Raw genomic sequence first — 21,443 nt, 5'->3', positions numbered from 1 at the left:
GGGCTCGCGTAACATTGTGAATCGGTGTTAGTATGCAATTTGCATACTATACGCTGACCACTACGGGAACGCCCCCTAGCGGCCATCGCAAGAATGCAGCCTAAGATATGCGGGCATAAGACCCTTATGCCACGCATATCTTAGGCTGCAGTCGGCGTAACAAGCTTTCTGAATACAGAACACTCGTTACGCCCGGGCAAGTAAGCAATTGCGCTGCATAACTATGGTTACGCAGGCGCAATTGCTCTCTGAATCCGGGCCAATGTTTTTTACTTTATTCACGCTATATAAATCTGGAAGAGGTTCTGCCAATGATAGGCTGTGTCATGCCCTTCCAGCCTGTGTATGTGCTGGGACTAACAGGGAGGTGAAGCCACCATCAATCGCAATTGTGTATATACAGCCCCCATAGCTTTTATCAAATTGAGGACTTAGAGGAGGGAGGGGAGTGTAATTTACTACATGTGATTATATTCACTTGAGCTGTGGAAACGTCCCCTCCCGTTGCTTGTAATAACAGCTGAGTTCTCACAAAAAAAATGACCGTTGGTTCTAAAAAATTGTATTTGTGTGTTGCCTGCAGCTACGTGATTTTACGTTAATGACACTTTAAAGTAGAACTCTATGCAAAACTGTTGGGAGGAAGAAACAAAAATGGTTGTAGCATATGAAGAAAGACTTCTCAATGTATGTTCCCTTCACTACAGTTGTGTTAAGGAAGCATACGGGACAGGGATTTCCTCTAATGTGGTCTAAGACCCGTTATTTAACCATTTCAAAACTGTTGGTAAATGATTTTCTATCAGAGGTATTTCACATACCGTATTTTTTTGGTTAAAGTCTGCAATCTGCATAATGACTGTAAAGAAAGCAAGCCACAAGGAGACTTTGTAAGAAAACATCTGCACCAATGTATTGATTGTTTCCTTCTATGCATTTGTGGGTTGTGGTGTTGTAATAACTGACCAAATGTTTAAATTGCAAAACCATCTGGACATCCTCAGTTTGGCTGTACCTTTTTTATGCTGTAGAGCAGGAGGTCTCTGAACTTTTTGGTACGATGACCACATTGTATATCGACCAACTTCAGTACAACCAGTCTTTTTCTTCTTTTTTTGCATGCAATCGCTGCCAGCGGCTATAGCCACCAGCAGTGATAATTGTGTTCTGCTGGCAGGAAAAGCAATAGGCAATAGTGACCGCTGACTGTGATGGGAAAATCAAGTAATTTTCTTTCCTTCTACCAGTTTTGGTAGGAAAGAAAATTGCATAATCTATGAGCTGCTTTATGCAGGTCCTCCTATTGCATTGTTTGGGTTTGGGTAAATCTCTATTGTACAGATATTGTATGGTGAGTGGTGAACCTTATGATAGTCTGCTTCATTCACATCACCATAATCATGGCTAAACCCCCCCCCCCCCCCCCCCCCCCCCATCAGTAGCCGGTACAAGTGACATTCTTAAGAGTATGTTCTACAGGAAAATGTGAGTGGGAAGAAAACTTTTTTTTTTGTTTTTTAGTTGTCTTAAGTATTCAGTAGGTGGTTTGTGACCTACATAATTCTGAAAGGAAATGGTTCTACCTGTTCACTGAATTTCACAAACCATTTCCTTTTGAATTTTTGTCGTTGAGCATTCACTGTACAAAGAATACAGGTGAGCTGTAGATGATTGGGAACATCCAGGGGCGGACTGACCATTTGGGCCCTCGGGCACTGCCCGAGGGCCCCATGCCACTAGGGGGCCCCATCAGGGTCCCAAGATTATAGCTGCCCCGCCTCTCCAGTACCTTCTCTGTGTGTGTGTGTGTGTGTGTGTGTGTGTGTGTGTGTGTGTGTGTGTGTGTGTGTGTGTGTGTGTATACTGTGGGGCCCCATGAGTTGTCAGTCCGCCCCTGGGAACATCACTACGTGAACACATTCCTCCGCAGCAGGTGTATGTTTGCTTCGAGCTGTATAACCTGTCAGACTGCAAACTATAGTGTGTGTCCCGTCATTTGTACATTGACTTTGATAGTTTTAGCAGAATGGTGTTGAAAGTGGGTGAAGCACAATTCTTCTGGCATGGGTGCTCAACCTGTGGCCCTCCAGCTGTTGCGAAACTACAAGTCCCATGAGGCATTGCAAGCTGCTGACAGTTTCAAGCTTGACTCCCAAAGGCAGAGGCATGATGGGAATTGTAGTTTCACATCAGCTGGAGGGCCACAGTTAGAGCACCCATGTAAGCTGCATTAAAGAGGGGGTTCACCCTATAAAAAAAAAAAAATTTTTTTTTCCTCTAGCATAAAATTAGGCATAGTAGCGCGAGCTACAGTATGCCTGTATTTATTTTTTTAGCCCCGTACTCACTGTGCAATCCTATATAGAAGATTCCGACTCCCCGTGGGGAATGGGCGTTCCTATCCAGGAAGGTGATTGACGGCCGGCTCTGGCACGTCACGCTTCTCCCGAAATAGCCAAAATAGGACTTGGCTCTTCACGGCGCCTGCGCATAGTCTGTGCGCAGGCGCCGTATAGCGCCGCAAAGAGCCGAGACCTACTCCGGCTGTCTTCAGGGAGCGTGACGTGCCAGAGCCGGCCGCCAATCACCTTCCCTCTGGATAGGAACGCCCATTCCCCGCGGGGAGTCGGAATCTTCAATATACGAGTGCACAGTGAGTACGGGGCTAAAAAAATAAATACAGGAATACTGTAGCTCGCGCTACTATGCCTAATTTTATGCTAAAATGTTGTTATGGAGGGTGAACCACCGCTTTAATTAGTAAGAGGGATACAGACTGAAATGAAGCCAGTAAATATGGCTGTGTGTGCATGTACAGCTGGGGTGTATATGAAAGATACAAAAGCTGAAAGTGGTAGTAAACAAACTTTGATTTTTACCTATAGGTAAGCTTGGAATATAGCTTACCTGTAGGTATAATCAATATCCCTTAAATGTGCAAAGTTTATGAAATATTCTAGCGAGCAGCAGCCGGTGAGGTCACCGCCACATGCGCTCTAAAGGAACGGCATGCCCGCGCTGTTCCTGCAGAGCGCTGTGCCGCAGGAGTGATGTCATTGCAGCTCGGCCATTCGAGCTGCCGGAGCCCACAAACATGGAAGGCAGAACGGGTGAAGATGGAAGCCTTATCGATGGCGCACTGCTGGAGGGCTTTGTTCTAAGGTAAGTATTTATTTCATAACATGCTGGTATGCAATGCACATTATGTAATTGCCTTGCAGGGGATTTTTTATTTTATTTTTCTCTTTAATGCCGTGGTTTACTTTCGCTTGAAAAGTTTTGTTTCAACAGTACACTTAGCTGCTACTCTAAAGTTCAGCTATAACTTGTGGTATATGTATTGTATTAATTTAAAGTGGTTGTTAATCCTTAAAATAAACAAGTATTGTGTGTACTTGGCTCAGTCCATAGCACCTTGCATGGTTCCTGTCTATTTCTTTCCTATGCTATCTGCAGAAGTCACCCTGGCTTTTTTTTTTTTTTAGACACCAGTAAATTCTTAGGAATGCCCCACCCTGCTTCAGCACATAACAGGTGATTGATAGCCTCAGCTACGCATGTTTCTTATGAACATAGGCGTGCGCGCAGGGTGTGCAGGTTCCCCCCCATTGTGCTGCCAGCTTCTCTCCTCTCAGGAATGGGAAAAGGGGCTGTCTTCATTCTTAAGCATGGTAAACTATTTACTGCAGAGAAAGGGACTGGAGAATCTCTGTCCTCCAGTTTCTTTCTATTTCCCAAGAGTGAGCCATCACGGGTACGTTTAGATATTTCACCAAAGCCACATAACAAGGTTTTCTAAATTATTTTTTATTAAAAAAAATAAAATAAGTAATTCTAAAAATAAACTGGCCTTCTGACACTAATCTTGCTCTACTGACACCATCCACTGCTCTGCTGATATACACCCATGTGCATTTGTGCTCTTGGGGTGCACACCCTAATGCTATAGGCTGCGCACACCAATGCCTATGAAACTGGGTAGAGGTGAGTCAATTCCCTCCACTTGGGTCTCAGATTACACTTGGCTGCATGCTGTGCAGTTTGTGAGGTCACATCCTTACCTCCTGCAAGCTGAAAACTACCCTTTTATTTTGATTACCTTGCCTCTGGAGCTGCAGATAAAAAGGTACAGATTTTGTAGGAGGATTTGCTTCATTACCTGAGGCCAGCAATGGGATTATGTAAGGGTTTATTATCACTTTAAAGTGGAAGTCCAGCCTAGAACTAACCAAGCTTAAAACTATTGACCACCTTCTAACTCCTATACAAAGTACCTTGTAGAAGAAAGAAGCTTATACTTATTCCTGGTGTGCGCCGGTTCAGTCCGATCATGTGACCGGCTCCCAGCGGCTGACTTCAGGAGAGAGGAGGGCCAGCCAACCAACAGATGCTCCATAATACCTATGGGTGACGTCACCACCCAGGCATTCCATCCATTGTTGGTACTCCCTTCTCTCCCCATAAAGCCAGACACTGGGGAGATCATGTGATTGGACCAGAGAGCTCTGAAAATGTGTAACTGTAGACCTCTTCCTTCAACAGGGTTATTGGTAAAGAAGTTAGGTGGGAGAGAGCAGTTCTTTAAGCTTGGTTAGTTCTAGCTAGACTGCCACTTTAAATAGTTAAAAAAAAAAAAAATTGTAAATATTACATATGAATATTGTATAACAAGCCCTTACAGTGGAGCTCTAAGCAAGTCTAATGAGGTGCTGTGCTAAAACGAGACCTGTGTGGGTCGGAGGGGGGATATACAATCCTTCTGCGCGCAGAGTTGGTTCTGTTTAATGCTGATCTCAGACTACTACAGTAATGAGAAGTACCACCCCATACATGCCCCTCAACACACTAAGGCAACACATTGCCTTCCTAAAATAGGGGTATTGGCAGCATATTCAAAGGAAATCCGCTGCTTTTTAGGCTGTGTGTAACGTAACACGCTTTAATGCCCCGCGCAGATTTTATCCCAGTCTATTGACACCGTCTGCCAGAAAGCATGAAATTAGTACTGAGCTATATTTATATTTTTCTTTTAAAGAGGAAATATATATGTGTGTGTGTGTGTGTGTGTGTGTGTGTGTGTGTGTGTGTGTGTTTTTTTTTTTTTTTATTCATGGCACTAAAGTATACAAAATAGGCAACTTTATAGACATTAAAAACTTTAAAAATTTTCTGATTTCCCTTTTATATTTTGTTCTGGCAGCAATAAGCTACTTTATATGCTTTTTAATTTTCTCTTTGCTCTGACTAATGTCAGAATTGTAGCACAGCGAGGTCATGTCATGTGTTTAGAAATTCCCAGCCGGGGGTCATACTTCTGCCAGCATTGTAGGGAAATTATGCAATGTTTTATGTGACTAAGTGTATGAAAGTGCAAAATAAAATATGCAGTACATTGCAATACATCCCGCTCTTTCTAGGTTTCCTTCCTTTAACTCTCCTACGGCCAGAGCCATTATGTCCATACCCATGTTTGACTACAAATACACAAAAAGCATTTAAAAACCAAAACATGTTTTCTGAACGCATAGTGTAGAATACAATTTTTCTACAGTTTGCTACAGTGTTCAGTAAAAAAACATTAATTTTATTTTAGTACACACAAACACATAATTTTTTATTTTTTTGTAAGTTCTAAAAATTGAGGTTGTCAGGTAAATGGATACCAAATATTAAAAGCTTCAAAAATTGTGCGTACCTGTGAGACTGCCCAAAACTACAGTTGCCAAAATTGTCCAAAGGTGACAGTTTAAAACGAGAGAGAGAGGGAGAGAGAGATTCCTCGATTAATCGTAAAAAAATTTTGATCGGTACTGTTTCATTTGATCGTAAATTATCTGAGCGGGTCACCTTATGCGGATCGGCACACCACGTGATCCGGGGAGCTCCGCTGCTGCCTCGGCTTGGCTCCCAGAGCGGCGGCCATCTTGGTCCACCCGGCGGCGCCCTAGGTGAGCCTAGAGCGGCGCGCTGGCGTCATCACCCGGCCTCAACTGCTTGTGTTCGGCCGGCTTCTCTGGTAAGACTAAGCAAGCACTAATCTTCCTATACAGTGGGGGTGATTGTGAATATTATAGTGGAGACTATATATGGTGGTGATCCGAAAAATGTATGTGCGTTTATAATTAAACGAAATTAGTCGATTAATCGATTTAAAAAAAAAATCTGTTAATCGAACACGAAAACTTTAATGAGTAACCGATATAAAGATAGAGAGAGATCTATATATCTATATTAGGGCCGACACAACTAATCGATTAATCGAATATGAAATTAATTGATTACCATTTTCATAATGGATTAATCGGCCGGTAACATAATGGGGTTAAAAAAATTAGCCCTTTATAAATCTCTACTGTAAATATTACTTTCACTGTCCCACAGTAAAAAATGAACCCCTTACAGTAGCGATTATTTGCTCTTTTTGTACAAATTTTTCGTTTTTTTTAACTCCATTATGTTACTAAACATCTCAGGCCTGGCTTCATACCTGTGAGCTTTTTGCAAAAACACACTACATTCATTTACGGGGTTTCACATCCATGATTTTTTTTCAGCTGCTGTGTATTTGGAAAGGGCAAGGACTTTTATTTTTATTTTTTTTAACGCAAAACTGTGCTATTTTTTGTTTTTTTTGGTTCAATATACTTCAATGGAGAAGCTGCAGAAAAACATTTTTGTGGCAATTTGTGTTTTCTAATCTGCCCAACAACAAATTGCGATTTGCATTTTTTAAGGTTTATAACCGATATAACCGATAATTTGATCGAAACAATCGGCCAACTAATCGATTTTAATAAAATAATCGTTAGTTGCAGCCCTAATCTATATCTCTATCTAATTTAAAAAAGAAAATATATATATAAAATTTATGCACTTTTTTTTTTTTTTCTACTTTTAGAGTATAAGGGTCTATTGGGCCCCTACATCATGTCTGCAGTCCTTTGAAGCCGATTAAGCACAGATGGCTCTGAACCTGGAATTTGGGAAGGGGATGAGGGAGGGAGGGACAACCACTTATAAGCCAGGCTTAAAAAGGTAAACCAAACTTGCAACATCCCAGAGCTGTAATATCTAAGGCAGTGAAAAGGTTAAAGTGGATCTGCCAAAAATGCACTATGCTCCCACATCCTCTGTTGTGGACCATGGTATCAGAACCCACAACATTTTTGTAGACTAGACCAAGGTCGGCCATAGATGGTCCGGTTCAGCAGGAATCGGCCGAGATTCGACCAGTGTATGGGTAGCGTGTACCGTGAATTACCAAGTTGATCGCTTGGGTACAACCAGCCTGCGTTGTAGTGAACTCCAGAACCTTGGACCCCCTATTGTTAGTCATTATCAGAATTTTTTTTCAGCTCCATCTTGTGATGCCGAGGCCTCCCCCTGTTCATAGGGAGTGTCTACGCTAGACTTCCTAACTGTTTCTACTCAGCTCCTGGGACACTTTGCCTGCAGTGGCTGTAAGCATGCTCCAGATCCCCTGCAGAGTCTAGCTATGGAGCTCATGAATCAAACTGGGCCTAGTGCCACATGCGTTGACTGCAGTTTTAGTAATGCTGGCCATACACTCTACGAAAAATCGTCCGAACAAACTTTCGAAAAACGAACGTTTGGCTGTGAGCGCAAACTATATTGCCATCATGTAATGAACGATAAATCGTTCAGTGGACATGAAAAAAAAATTTCTTTTTTTTTTTTTTTTTTTTTTTTTTTTTACGTATACCTAGTGCAGAAAGTTTGGACGGGAAACGCATTAACCTTCCGATTTATTGTTCGTTTGGCAGAAAATTTCCAAATTTTGTCCTTTGTTTTTTCGGTTAAACGTCCCAACGATTATGGATTTTGTGCCCATTAACTGTTCGAAAAACGAACAAACTGTATGAACGACCAAATTTCGGCCAATTTTTCATATAGTGTATGGCCAGCATTACTCCGCATCGTGGAAGCCTTTAAATGGCAGGCCCGCCCACGTCGCCGCGTCATTGCCGTGGCAAAGACGCGGACACGCCCCGCGTATTGTTTACGCGCGGACTTCTGTACGATGGTTAGTACAGCCATCGTACAGAAGCCCTCTGGCAGACATGTACGGTGAAAATGGTCCGACGGACCGGTTTCATCGTACATATTTGCTCGTTAGTACCCGGCCTAAGAGCTCCATAAGACCATTCTGCTTCACCTAATATTTGAGTCCCACCTCTGTGCAGACTGGAAACACAATGAAAGGTCTGGGGTCCCTCCTGAGTGTGTTGGAACTTTTGAGAGGAAATCTGTAAATTGCTGGTCTGTTAACACAGAGGCACCAGTTATCCATCTTAACAGGAATACCACTAAAAGGGTTGAAGTTGTGCTCCCCTTTACTACATATGCCCCTAATCTGTCAAAAGCCAGCTCGTCAAAATCACCAATTGCGTCACTTGCGGTTTCTTTCCAGTAGTAGTAATTGCAGATTTTGACAACTTGCGTCTTTTCAATGAACACCGGCAGCGTAAACGACTTGGCTGTTTTGATAAAACGAACGGCTTGGCAGTAAAAAAGTTCTTGCCGCCATGGAGGCGGCCATGTTGCTGGTTAGTAGGGACCTCAAGTGGCCTTAAAGTCGGACCAAAGTAGTGTAGGGACTACTTTGCAGTTGCTGTGACTTGAAGTTGCACATATATAAATTGTACTCATTAAAAATCATGGGAGTACGACTTGTCATGCGACGTTGCAGTTCCAAGTCGCATAAGTGTGACGGGGCCAAAGTCTTCTCTGCACACACCTTGAAAGGCAATTGTTTTAATAAGTAATGTTGAGCTTGACTGTTTAGCTTGACAATGTTTTTTTTTATTTTTTTATATATAATTTCAACTGCCTATAAATTGTTTTTACATATAATATTTACTGAAGTTAACTAACTTTTGCCTTTTTTCATCACATGTTAAATTTGAATAGTCTAGATTTGTGAATGGTTTACTTTGGTTACTGGATTCTTCCTGTTGTATGAACTGCAAAATTAAACCAGTAACAGTCTAGACCTGCATGTGGTGCAAGTGAGCTTTCTTTAGACATATAATGCCATGGTTTCTTACTTGGTGTGATCCACGTACATTTCTGACTGTATTCTTTCTTCTGTTTTAGGTGGCTGCTGTGGCTCCGATACTAAACAGTATGTTTACGGAGGATGGGCCTGGGCTTGGTGGTGTATCGCCGATACTCAGAGGTGCGTAACTTAGATTTAAGTCAGCAAAAACTGCAGTGTCTGCGGAACCAGGGCAGTTATTGCTGTGCCGAGTTTGTTGCATGTTACTCTATTTTGCCATTTTCATTTATTTTAAAGGTGCAGACTTCCGTGCAACTGCATTGATATCCAGAATATGAATTGAGTCAAATTTACAATTTATTGCATTATTTTGTAACCCCTTATCAGTAAAGTTTGCACCTTTAAATTAATTATGCCAAATATTACATTGCATGTACTTGGTTGTCTCATGATAGAAAATATGTTATTGTGAAAATTTAAAGACAAGGCAAAACTTAGGCACCCATTCAATCATTTGTTTAAAAAATATCTGATGCCTTTACAACAGATTCTTTGTCAAGCTTTCAGATGGGACAGACATTGACTTAAGTTGTTGAAGAGCATCGCCAGTTAAACATTGTAGGAAAAGATGTTCAGCAGAAGCTTGGGTGTTAACGTTTGCCTTGTCTTGACATAGTGATATTGGCATGGTACACTCTCCAGTCAACAGTCGTATTGCATAAATTCTTAAATTGGCACAGCTTAAAGCAGAGTTCCACCCATTTCTGTGTTTATTAAAAGTCAGCAGCTACAAAAAGCTGCTGAGTTTTAATAAACGGACACTTGCCTGTCTCAGGGTCCAGCAATGCGGCCACCAAAGCCTCGCTTCTCTCTGCAGCGCCAGCATTGCAAGTGTGGGCAACCCGGCTGCGAAAGCTTGCGGCTTCACAGCTAGGTGCGCATGCGCGAGTCTGGCTGCACGTTCTAAATGGCCTGGCAATCTTCAGGGACCTGTGACGTGTCCCAGAAAATTGCAGAAAGGGGAAAACTTCTGCTCGGTGCCGCTCCATGAGCAGAAGTGGGAGCTGGGTACCTGTCAGAACTAGGTATGTGGCATGTCAGGAGGCCTTTAAAGCAGAAGTTCCACATTTGGGTGGAACGCCGCTTTAAAGTAAATACGGTTTTTGAGGTGCTGAATAAACAAACATACCAAGCACGCATTTGTAGGTTTCCATCCAGGAGAGGGAGAGTCATGTGACTTGTTGGCCATGTGACTTGTTGGCCATGTGACTTGTTGGCCATGTGACTGGCCTTTCCTCCAATAACAAAGCTTTTTTTTTTATTTAGCATTCTATGAAGAGTGCCCTAGACAAAAAAACAAAACAAAACAAAAACAATGTTCAACTTGGCTATTTGGTTGTACAGAACAGGGAGTGATAACATTTTGAAAAGGAGAAACTGCAAAGAAAGGATTCAAAATCCTTCTGCCCTCCTCTCTCTGTATGTATGTATGTGTATCGTGTTTCCCCCCCCCCCCCCCCAATTCCTATTCTGGTCACATGTTTAAGCAGCTCCAGCTCCCCTGTGTCAGTGAGCTGCTACTCAGAGGAGGGGAGTGCCCACAAAGGATGGTTCAGTGAAGCCTGTGGGCAATGTCTTGACTCTGGGAATTTACAGCCACCATTAAGGGCTCTTACACATGTGCTTGATCACGTGACCTGACCAAAATAAATAAATGAAAAACACCATTTTAAAGAATAATTATAGTTGGCCTTTTTATCACGCATGTTAATTCCAAGACGTAACATTAGCAGCCTAATGCCTATAATTGACCCCAAGTATCAATGTTTCAAATGTCCATAGTTCAATTGTATAACATGAAATTGTCCCTCCATGTGGTTCATACACAGCATAAATCCAGTCAGGGTTCCCTTCACCACACCTCCATGAGACCTCTCCCTATGGTAATGAACTTTTCAGAAATCCTCAAAAAATGTGCCTGTATTACAATCTGTGCTTCAGAAGAGTGAGCTGAGAGGGGAGGAAGGAGCATATACAGAGGAAGGAGCTGTATAAGTGTGACATTGTATCCCCGGGTGCAGGGGATCTCCTGTGTAAGATGGAAGCATGCCCCATGATGCAGAGCAGACTGTAATACAGGCGCATTTTCTGAGATTTCTGGCGCGGTCATTACCATAATGGAGAGGTCTCACAGGGTGTGGTGATGGGAACCCTGACTGGATTGATGCTGTGTATGAACCACATGGATGGACTATTTCATGTTCTACAATTAAACAATGGACATTTGGAACATATTGATACTTGGGGTCAATTATATTCATTAAGCGCCGCTAATGTTATATCTTAGATTTAACATGTGTGATTTTTTTTTTTTTTTTTATAGTAGCTGCTATTAGTGCTAATTCTCTCCATATGAGAGAGAGAGTTCTATGTGCGCTGGGAGAGAAGCATCTGTTAACACTGGTTGATTTTACTTCTTGTGATTTTAGTATATTTGGCCTTTACTACCACTTTTAATTTTAGTTTCAGAACCCCAGGATATTGTTTTTTATGCCATTCATAAAAGTACTGTAGCCCACCACAGTCTGATGCTTTTTGTAGCACCATTCCAAAATACGATATCTAAAGCCCTGTACACACGGCCGGGAATCCCCGTCAGGAAAAAAAATTTGGTTTTCCTGATGGGATTCCTGGCAACCTTGCTGTGGATACAGACGGCCGCTCTTTTGAATGGCAAGAACGGAGTGACTTTCTATGCCGTCGCCTTGTATGCTACCGCGCATGTGTTGAAGTCTCATCGAGCATGCGCGGGTTTACCTGGGGACAGATAAGCATACTGACGAATGGTTTTCTCTGCAGGAAACACTCTGCCGAGAATCCAGACGAGAAAATAGAGAGGTTCTTTATTTTTCTCGTCGGGTTTCCCGGCAGTTTTCTTGATGAGAAAGCATACACACGCACGGTTTTCACTATAAAAAGCTCTCCCAGCAGCTTTCTTGTCGTGTGTACGAGGCTTAAGGCTGCGTTGCAGCTTTATTTCCTCTATACCATTTTCCATAAAAAAATCTGGCATTCTTGAGCTCTTCTAATGCACTAGTTGACTGGCTGTCATGCTAACACTCTCCCTTCAGTCTATTTGGTAATGAGCTTGAAACAAATAGGCAGAGAATAATTTCTCCCTTTCTCTCTGGCCTTTCTAATCGTTATACTTGTTTCTAGTCCATTATTAAGGCTAATGGTTGTCATAACCTAATCTAATCAGTTAGCATTTTCTGGAAGAGGTTATATCTGGGACTGGTCCTGTATTTCCTTCATGGGTTTTTGGAAACGCCTGCTATAGATTGAGAAGATACCAAATACCTGTTGATCTTGGAGAGTTACCTTCATATTTCATGTCTTGCATGTTTTCAGATGCTACAGCTTCAGTCTTGTGGCATCTTTTGTAGCGTCTTTGCACACACTCCTCAATTGTCGCACTCCTTGAGGCTCTATTAGAAGTGGGTTAGCATAATGTATTTTCAAGCCGGAAGGTCCTGTTAAGGAATAATTCAATTTAGAACTGAAACTTCTTCAGGGGAAATTGGGGATCTCCAAGTCTGCACCTGGGTGCAGCACTTGCGATGTTTGAAGCAAGTTTATTAGGGCCCTTAGTGTAATGACATTTTCTGCTGTTGGTGTCGCCAGAAGTAGGAGGACTGACTTTCTGAAGAAACCTCAGGTTGCCACAGCTAGTATTATGTAGAAGCCTTTACAATGCCCCTCCCCTTAAAGTAATTGTAAACACATATAAACAGGTTGAACTTGCCTCCTCTGTGCAGCCCAGAACCTCCTCTTCTTGGGCCCCTCACTATTGCTCCTGCTGTTCTCAGTGTTCCACCATAGGAAACTGCCTTCTATAGTGCAATACCTGCTGGCTGAATCCCAAGCCCTGCTGCCTGTGTCCTTAGACACAGTGTGACTCGGCCCTGCTCTCGCTCCTTTGTCACAGGATTTTACTTACAGCAGTGGAAGCCAATGGCTCCTGCTGCCTTAGCTCGGCCTGTGAGACCAGAAAGTGAGAGGAAAGAGCCGCTGCAGACAGGAACGGTGCTGGATCGAGTGAGAACTCGGGTAAGAATCGGAGGGTGAGGGGGCGATACTTTATCTAAACATTTTTTACCTTATTGCAAGGAATGCATTAAGGTAAAAAAATATTTAGGTCTTGTAGACACCTTTTTAACCTGTAGTTCTTCGGTAAACCACAGTTTGTTGTTCTGCCATAGCGCACAACGATAGGCCACAGGATATTCCTAGAAACCTGAGAGGCCTCCTACTGCGCACCAGACATATTCGATGCAGGATGGGTTGCTAGGCTCCAAGATGGCAATCCTCAGATCCCGCTGTGTATAGGGTCCAAACTAATGTGACACCATCACTACTTGCTTTCCTCTTGAGGTGAATCTGTATCACTCCTGGTATTTGGCAGTGTTTTGGTTTCCACAGATTTTTCCTACAGTTTTTGAAAAATCATTAGTGGAACGATCAAGTTCACCCAAGGAGTAAACTCTTCGAGCCTCAAGACAAATGCGTGAGGTCTGGTTTTTACTCCTTTTGACTGCTTCTAATGCACATGTATAGGCCTACAGTGTTTAAGCTGCTAGGTAAATCGTATAAATTCCAACCAGACTAAATACAAGGGCTGCTGTAGTCAAGTACCGGTATATCCCAGCAAAACTTACACACTCAACACATTATATTGTGTGTCTCCATATGCAACGGTCCATTTCTGAATGGTTGGTGCACGTTTTTCTCTTATTCCTGTGCATTTTGAGGTGCATGTTCTAAACGCTCATTACTCTGAGGAACTTGTATGTTTAGTCATGCACATTGTTGTATGTGTCTAATAAAAGTGGCATGCACATACACTGCGAATGTGTATTAAAGAGGCACTGTAATGAGCACCATTGGGCACCCCATGACAAAATTCGCTCTTTTGGGATTAGGGGCCTACTTTTGTTTTTGTAGGAAGTTGACCCTGCATTTTTTAAAAAAAAAAACTTTTGTACAATTTAAAGGGTAAGTCCACCCACCAGTGATATTTCAGATTTAAGTAAAATTTAGTAGAATGAATCGTCCCCTTTTTTTTTTTTTCCTGTTGGAGACTCCAGTCGGGGAGCTCGGCTCCGTGCACACAATTGAATCTGTTGTTTACAAGCCGCTTGGCGGGGTTATGAACCACCTGACTAGTGCCACTTTTTTTTATTAGTAGTATCACAACGTTCTAAAAGTCCAGAAATATTAAGAGGTAGGGCTAACTCTCAATGGCTGCAACAGGTTTGCTCAGCTGGACATGGGGCCTCTCCGGCTGGAGTCACAGTGAGGTACTAGAGTCTTTAACTGCCAGGCATCTGAGGAAAAAATGTAAATATTGGTTTTGGGTGGACTGACCCTTCTGTGGAAATTTTCAAGTGTAAAACATAGGCCATGAGTAGGATATTAAATCTTTTGTAGTTGTGCTGAGCACGTATTTGTTGGAATTAAAGTAAATTGGTTAGAATTTCAACCAATGTCATGCTCGGATATTGTGGCATTATATTTTGACTTGCAGCCAATAGCCCAGTTATCAGGTAGAGTTGTGCTGCTGTTAATGCCTTTTACCATATTCATTGTATCTGGTCTCTTGTTAAATGCACCAGCAACAAAAAATAGAAATAGAGGTTGCCAAAGTTATTAAAAATAGTTTTGCTGTTTTGAAATGTCAAGTAACTATCTGTTCTTAAACATAAAACCATTTGAAGATTAAACAACATGAACTGTTTCAATTTTTTACTGGAAATGAAGACAACTTGTGATCTGTACTCTTGTAAAAACGAGTTTACAGGCTTGTAAAATATACTATACCCTGTAGCCTATAATAACCATGCAAAGAATATTTATTTTACATCATTGACTTAACAGACTATAACCTTCCACAGTTTTGAACTACACATAGACTTCAGATGGCGACATCAAAGAACCAATTGATCTGACAAAAATTCAAAGCGCAAATGAGCACAGTCGCATGTTCATAATCTAACCTACAGATAAGGGAGGGGAGAGTTCCAGGTACAGCAGCACCTTGGATTATGAGCATCATTTGTTCCAGAAGAATGCTTGTAATCCAAAGCACCTGGATATCAAAGCAAGTTTCCCCGTAGAAGTCAATGGAAACTCAGATAATTAGTTCCACGGTGACTTCTGTTGTATGTCACATTTGCGACTAGTATTGGCGACCTGGGGTGGCACAGCCGGGGTATCCTGTGTCTCCGTGCGTCCCCCCTGCCGCGCGATTGTGTCGGGCCCCGCCTGCCGGTAATTGAGGCCGCGGCCTTCTGCAGGTCTATGCTTTCTTCTGTGATCTGACGCCATCTTGTGGTGGCTGTTGGTATGACAAGAAGAAAACCAGCAATGCTAATGGGGCTTCCTGCCTGTTTTTAATGCCCACCCATCTCCTTCCCAAAGTGAAGAAGAGAAGGAAGTGTTTGCAGCCGTCATCTGGTGCCTTTTGCCTAATGGTGAGTGTGGGGTGGCTGGTTTAATTGGCTTCATATAGCCTTCTTTTTTTTTTTTTCTAATGGCTTTTATTTTTTTATTTTTAAGTAAAAATCTGTGTATTTTTTTCTTAATTAAAATGAAAGTATTAGTCATCTCCCTGCTTGGTCCCTTTTACACGGGCTGTCTTATCAGGTTCGCCTGTGAGTTTTTCAGGCGGACCTGATCGGACCCTTAGACCCCTTTCATACTGAGCCGCCCATAGCGTCGGCGGTAAAACTCTGCTATTTTTACCGCCAACGCTATGGGCGGATTTGCGGCGCATTTTGGTCGCTAGCGGGGCGCTTTTAAAGTGGAGTTCCACCCGTTTTTTTTTTTTTTTTTCTCCTAAATATCTTAAAATAAATAAATTGTATTCTTTTTTTTTATTTTTTTACTAGCTTGAAAGGGCGGTTGGTATGCGAAAGTGGCTCTTCTGCCTCTTCTTCCACCGCAGTGGATCTTCTGGCTCGTCCTACGTCACATGTCTTCTTGTGAATGAGCCGCGCTGCCTTCTGGGAACTGTGTGTATACCAGGAGGCAGCTGCCTATTCACAAAGCGCCGTGCGAGTCACGCATTCGCAATAGGAAACTGGCAGCGAAGCCATAAGGCTTCACTACTTGTTTCCCTTAGTAAGGATGGAGGCGCCAGGAACGAGCGATCGCTGTCGGGGGGGCCTACATCGCAGGCGACTAGAACAGGTAAGTGTCCTTATAAGTCAGCAACTACACTGTTAGTAGCTGCTAACCGAGAAAGGGTTAAACTCGCCCGCAATGCGCTGCTGCAGCAGTGCTTTGTCGGCGTTATAGCCGAGCGTAAAGCTTTGTCGGTTGTTAAAAGAAAAAAAAAACTAGCTCCTAGATTCCAAGCAACTTTGTCAAGCCCTGCAGTACCACATGTGGCCAGGGGTGAGGGGGGGGGGGGTGTGCCGGAGACACTCAAACACTTGGAAGCTCAAACACTCAGGAATGGAGTGTTTCTGAGTGCATCAGAGCAGCTCTGAGTGTCACAGGTGCCCCTGCACCTCTGGCCAAATCCTGTACACCACACCGCAGAGGCTTCAATCCTCGTTTTGCGAGACAGCGCTCACAAACCAAATTGGGATTTAAAAAAATAATGACTTGTGTTGCAAAACGCTTGTTAACCGCGTTACTCGCAATCCGAGGTATTACTGTATTCTTTCGGTTAGAAATGGTAATCGTCTGATGGATACTGGCCGTTTGCTTCAACCCCCCAATAGGGGTTGGTCAGGGTTTGTAGGATAAACCTGAAATAAACCAAATTGGTGGAGAAAATTCTATTCGTAGACCTCTTTAATTTGGCTGCTGCAGATTATTGTGATTGTACGTCATTGTTTGCACACTAGATTTCCATTGTGGGGGAAGCAGGTTTGGATGCATGTATTTCCCACTAAACCCTGTCCGAATATTTGTTTTATACTGGTAAAGTGTAAACAAATTACTAAGTGCCCATTCACATTACCGCGACTTGGGATACGACTTTTCGCCCCAAGTCGAGCAACATGAGAAATTACATTAAAGTGAATGAGAGCCATCTTGATGCACACTACTGAATTCGCTCTGACTTCAGAAAAGGTTCCTGTACTACTTCAAGGCGACTTGTACCCATTGGTTTCAATGGAAGTCGCCTCCAAGTCTGATCCCCTGTCTTAACTGAAGCAACGTTGCAGGAAAACAAAATAGTTTTCTCAGGCACACCCCTCCCTTCCACAGAGCTGATTATTGTTTGATTGGCCACTGACAAAGTTGCCTGTCCTAGAGGGGACAGTTGCCTCGCAAAGTTGTGCCGACTTTCATGTTGCTCTAGTGTGAACCGGCACCAAGAGTGGTCCTAAATGGGACTTTACAGACAAAGGAGAAATACCTTTTTGCAAATAATAAATGCATCCATATTTCATATTCTTTCTTGGCGCCTGTAAAGCAAGGGTGTCCAACCTTTTGACCTTCCTGGGTCACATTGGAAGAGGAGGATCTGTCTTTGGCCACACATAAAATCCACTAACAGTGATAGCTGAGCAGAAAAAGTTGGGCAGATCACAAGTTGACAATCCCAAATATAAGTGCTGCCAACAACTGTTAATCTAAATAAGGTTTGGAGGTGCACAGAGTGGAAATTTTGGTACCGAAAATCGTTTTTAAAATTTTTTTTTTTTTTTATATATAATTGTATTCGACTTTTAATTTAATATCAATTTTAAATTAATATGAATTTATCGTCTGCCATTATTGGCACCTTTTTTTAGCGCAAGAAAAGCTCAAGAAAAAAATGTATCTCTTTAATTTTTATGCATGTCTGCACACTGGTCCATTGGGCTTCCATTGTGGTGTTAAAAATCCTGCTTGCTGCATTTTTGGTCCGTAAAAAAAAAAAAAAAAAAAGACAAAACAGTAGATCATGGTAAATGCGTTTTCGGTGCTATTATTGGCACATTTTTCTGTTATTGGCCCAATGTCGATAACACAATTTTCGGCCAAAACTTTGGTGCATCTCCAATAACTTTTTTTTCTTTAGGAATATAAAACTTCTAAAAGTCTAAAAGATATTGTAAAATTTTTTTCTTCGGCTGCATGTGTTAAGTGTAAAATGCATTTTTACAAAATAATCAACATTTTAAACTAAGTTTATGATTTTGTGTTGGGCCATATTCATAGCAATCTTGGGCTTAGCGGCTTGGTTAGGCTCTCAGTGGCTTGCTGAAAGGCTGAACCAGCTGCCGGTCCAGGCATCTGGGTGGATCCCGACCATTTTATAGTCTGGATCTTATCAGGGCCTAGACTGGCTCTGTGACGTCAGCAGGCTTCAGGCCGCTGAAAACGTGTTACAGGAGTGCAGAACAAACTGCACTCCTGTGATTCATAGAAGTATAGCCAAAAAAGCTTTGGTTATACTTAACATCCTCTGTGAAACACAGAGGGGGGGCACAGCACCAGAACTGACATCACAATATTATTGTGGGGTGCGGTATCAAATTTGGTAAGAATGACTATTCTGAACCTCTCCCCTGTCCACTGAAATTTGTTGAATGATCTAAACCCGATTCCAACTAGACCACCATTATGGTATCATGTTATGGTGGCGTAACACCTTTGGGTGACTACAAAAGCATAATGATTCACTGTTATCTGCTTCACCTGCATATTTATCAGCGGGAAAACGACAGGTTTCTTTTGGCGCAACTGCTATAGTGTTTTGGTAGGAAGAAGGTCAAAGTGGGTCTGGTACTAAAGAGGAGAAATTTCTATCTTTTTGCACTCCATATATGTAGATGTACATATAGAGATATATGGTTTCTTTTCCCCCTTTTTTTTTTGTAGGGCAATTAAGTTATACTAAAGTGTGTGTGTGTGTGTGTGTGTGTGTATATATATATATATATATATATATATATATATATATATATATACACAATTTATTTTTTAAACCAAAAAAATATAAATGTTATACTTGCCTGCTCTGTGCAGTGGTTTTGCTCTCTTCATTGGCTCACTGCCTTTTACAGCAGCATGAGCCAATGGCCAATGAGGAGAGAGAGTCCAGGATAGCTGAGTCTTTTGTGCAACATCGCTGGATCGAGATGGGCTCAGGTATGTATTGGGGAGGGGGGCTTCTGCACACTAAAGGTTGTTTATTTTAATGCATTCTATGCATTAAGATAAACCTTCTGCTTTTAGAACCACTTTAAGGTATTTTAGAACATCAGCAATTGGTGTTCATTAACAAGTCTTTTTTGAGAAAGCAACCCGCTTCACCTCATGACAGTCCCAGCTAAAATGTTTTCTTATTTTCTTCCTTACTGTTAAGGAAGAGGAATCGAAGCCCTCAAACTTGTCTTTTCTTCAAGATAGGCGTGAGAGATGTATTGTTTTTTTGTGCTCTGATGTAGTACTATTGATTGTTTTTTTTTTTTTTACACTACAAGTCCTGTTTGTCCATTTGACATTTTCCTCGGCTCTCTAAAGGAAAGCTCATACCTCAGTACGGACAGGGAGCTGGAGGAAGAGTTTACAGGAACCTGGCATTGCACCTGTGATCCACTGAACGTGTTTGCAATGCTTTGCAGGCGCATATGCCAAAAAGTAAGGGTACTTTCACACTGAGGCACATCTTGGCACTAAAAATGGCGCCTCAAAAGCACCTCTCATGCCTCCCTAGCGTAAAAGCCTGAGTGCTTGCACAATGGGGCGGTGCACTTGCGGTATGTGAAAGTCCTACAAGCAGCATCATTGGGGCAGTTCGGGAGCAGTGTGTAAGCCATTCCCAAAGCGCCCTGCCCTTTGAAATGAATGGGCAGCGCTGCCGAAGCACCTGCAAAGCACTTTGGCAGCGCCGCAACACAGGCACTTTTAACTCTTTCTTGGCCGCTAGCAAGAGTTAAAAGCGCCCCGCTAGCGTCCGAAAAGCATTGCTAAAACTAGCAGCACTTTACCGCTAGTGCCGGGCTCTTTCAGTGTAAAAGTAGCCGTTATGCACTTTTAATTTTTTTTTTTTTACCGTAAGGTGGAAAAACGTAACTTTGCAGGTTCCTGGGATTAGTGGCAGATTTGGGTTGCAGCAATCAAAGTTCTGGTTTCACCATATTTATCTGTCCTACGTTTTACTTGTAAAGTGTCTCCCAGGCAGATATTACCGTATATACTCGAGTATAAGCCAAGTTTTTCAGCACACTTTTTTTTTTTTGTGCTGAAAAATGCCCCCCTCGGCTTAAACTCAAGTCACCTTTTTTGCGCCTGATCTCCCGGACTTTGGGGACCCGGTACCAGCTGGCCGTAGCCCTACTCTTCCTCTAGAAATGTGCAGAGTTTTTTGTCTTGGGGACCTATGGCCGGGGAGCACCGAAAAATTTTTTTTTTTCCAAAGCCGGGCACCCCTTCCATAGACTCCCATGTTAAACGGTCATTTCTCCAGTGACTTTGGGGACCCGGTACCAGCCGGTCCTAGGTCCCCTGGACCCAGAACTTGGCACACATGTAGCCCCATTTCTCCTCTACAAGTGGGCACCCCTTCCATAGACTCCCATGTTGAATGTCAGTCTAGGCATGGGCACAGTGAGGCATGCAGATGGACACCCTACTCGAGTCAATACGTTTTCCCAGTTTTTTTGTGGTAAAATTAGGTGCCTCGGCTTGTATTCGGGTCGGCTTATACTCGCGTATATACGGTAAGTAAAAACATAATACCCAATCATCTTGGTCCACAACGTGAACAGCTCTTCCGTCTTGATAACCATTTCAAATTTCCTGATTAGCGTTTCAAAATCATGATCATATCTACTCTGATAGTCTACAGCGGGGATATGCAATTAGCGGACCTCCAGCTGTTGCAGAACTACAAATCCCATGAGGCATAGCAAGGCTCTGACAGCCACAAGCATGACACCCAGAGGCAGAGGCATGATGGGATTTGTAGTTTTGCAACATCTGGAGGTCCGCTAATTGCATATCCCTGGTCTACAGAAACCAGCTAATGTTCAGTAAGGTGATCAATCTTCAGATTGCATACAGCGCTAAAAATAATTTTGATCCCCCTGCAGATTTTATAAGTTTGCCCATTTCTAAAGAAATGAAGGGTCTATAATTTTTGTCATAGGTGTATTTTAAATGATAAAGGCAGAATATCAACCAAAAATCCAGAAAAAAACACATGATACAAATGTTCTAAACTGAGTTGCCGTTCAGTGAGTAAAATAAGTATTTGATTCCCCTACCAACCAACAATAATTCTGGCTCCCGCAGACTGGCTAAAGCACGTTGTACACAGATTAGTCCGGACAATTTTAGAAGGTTCTACTAATGACAAATTGTGTGTAAAAGACACTTGTCCACAGAATCTTTCATTCAAACTTGCACCATCATG

The 21,443-nt window shown here is 42.4% G+C and overlaps 1 protein-coding gene across 2 annotated transcripts in view; it reads left to right on the top strand.

Annotated features, from left to right (window-relative positions):
- The window catches only part of FLOT2 (flotillin 2), a 72,823-nt gene that overhangs the window by 13,971 nt on the left and 37,409 nt on the right, over positions 1 to 21,443 (top strand). For both annotated transcript variants that reach the window (XM_040338533.1, XM_040338532.1), the window contains exon 2: positions 9,118 to 9,199. In XM_040338533.1, the coding sequence (XP_040194467.1) occupies positions 9,118 to 9,199 (82 nt within the window). The remainder of the gene's footprint in view (positions 1 to 9,117; positions 9,200 to 21,443) is intronic.

This window comes from Rana temporaria, chromosome 2, assembly GCF_905171775.1.
Source record: "Rana temporaria chromosome 2, aRanTem1.1, whole genome shotgun sequence".
Classification (NCBI taxonomy): domain Eukaryota; kingdom Metazoa; phylum Chordata; class Amphibia; order Anura; family Ranidae; genus Rana; species Rana temporaria.
The sequence above is the reverse complement of the archived record's forward strand: the minus strand, read 5'-3'. Positions and strand labels throughout refer to the sequence as shown.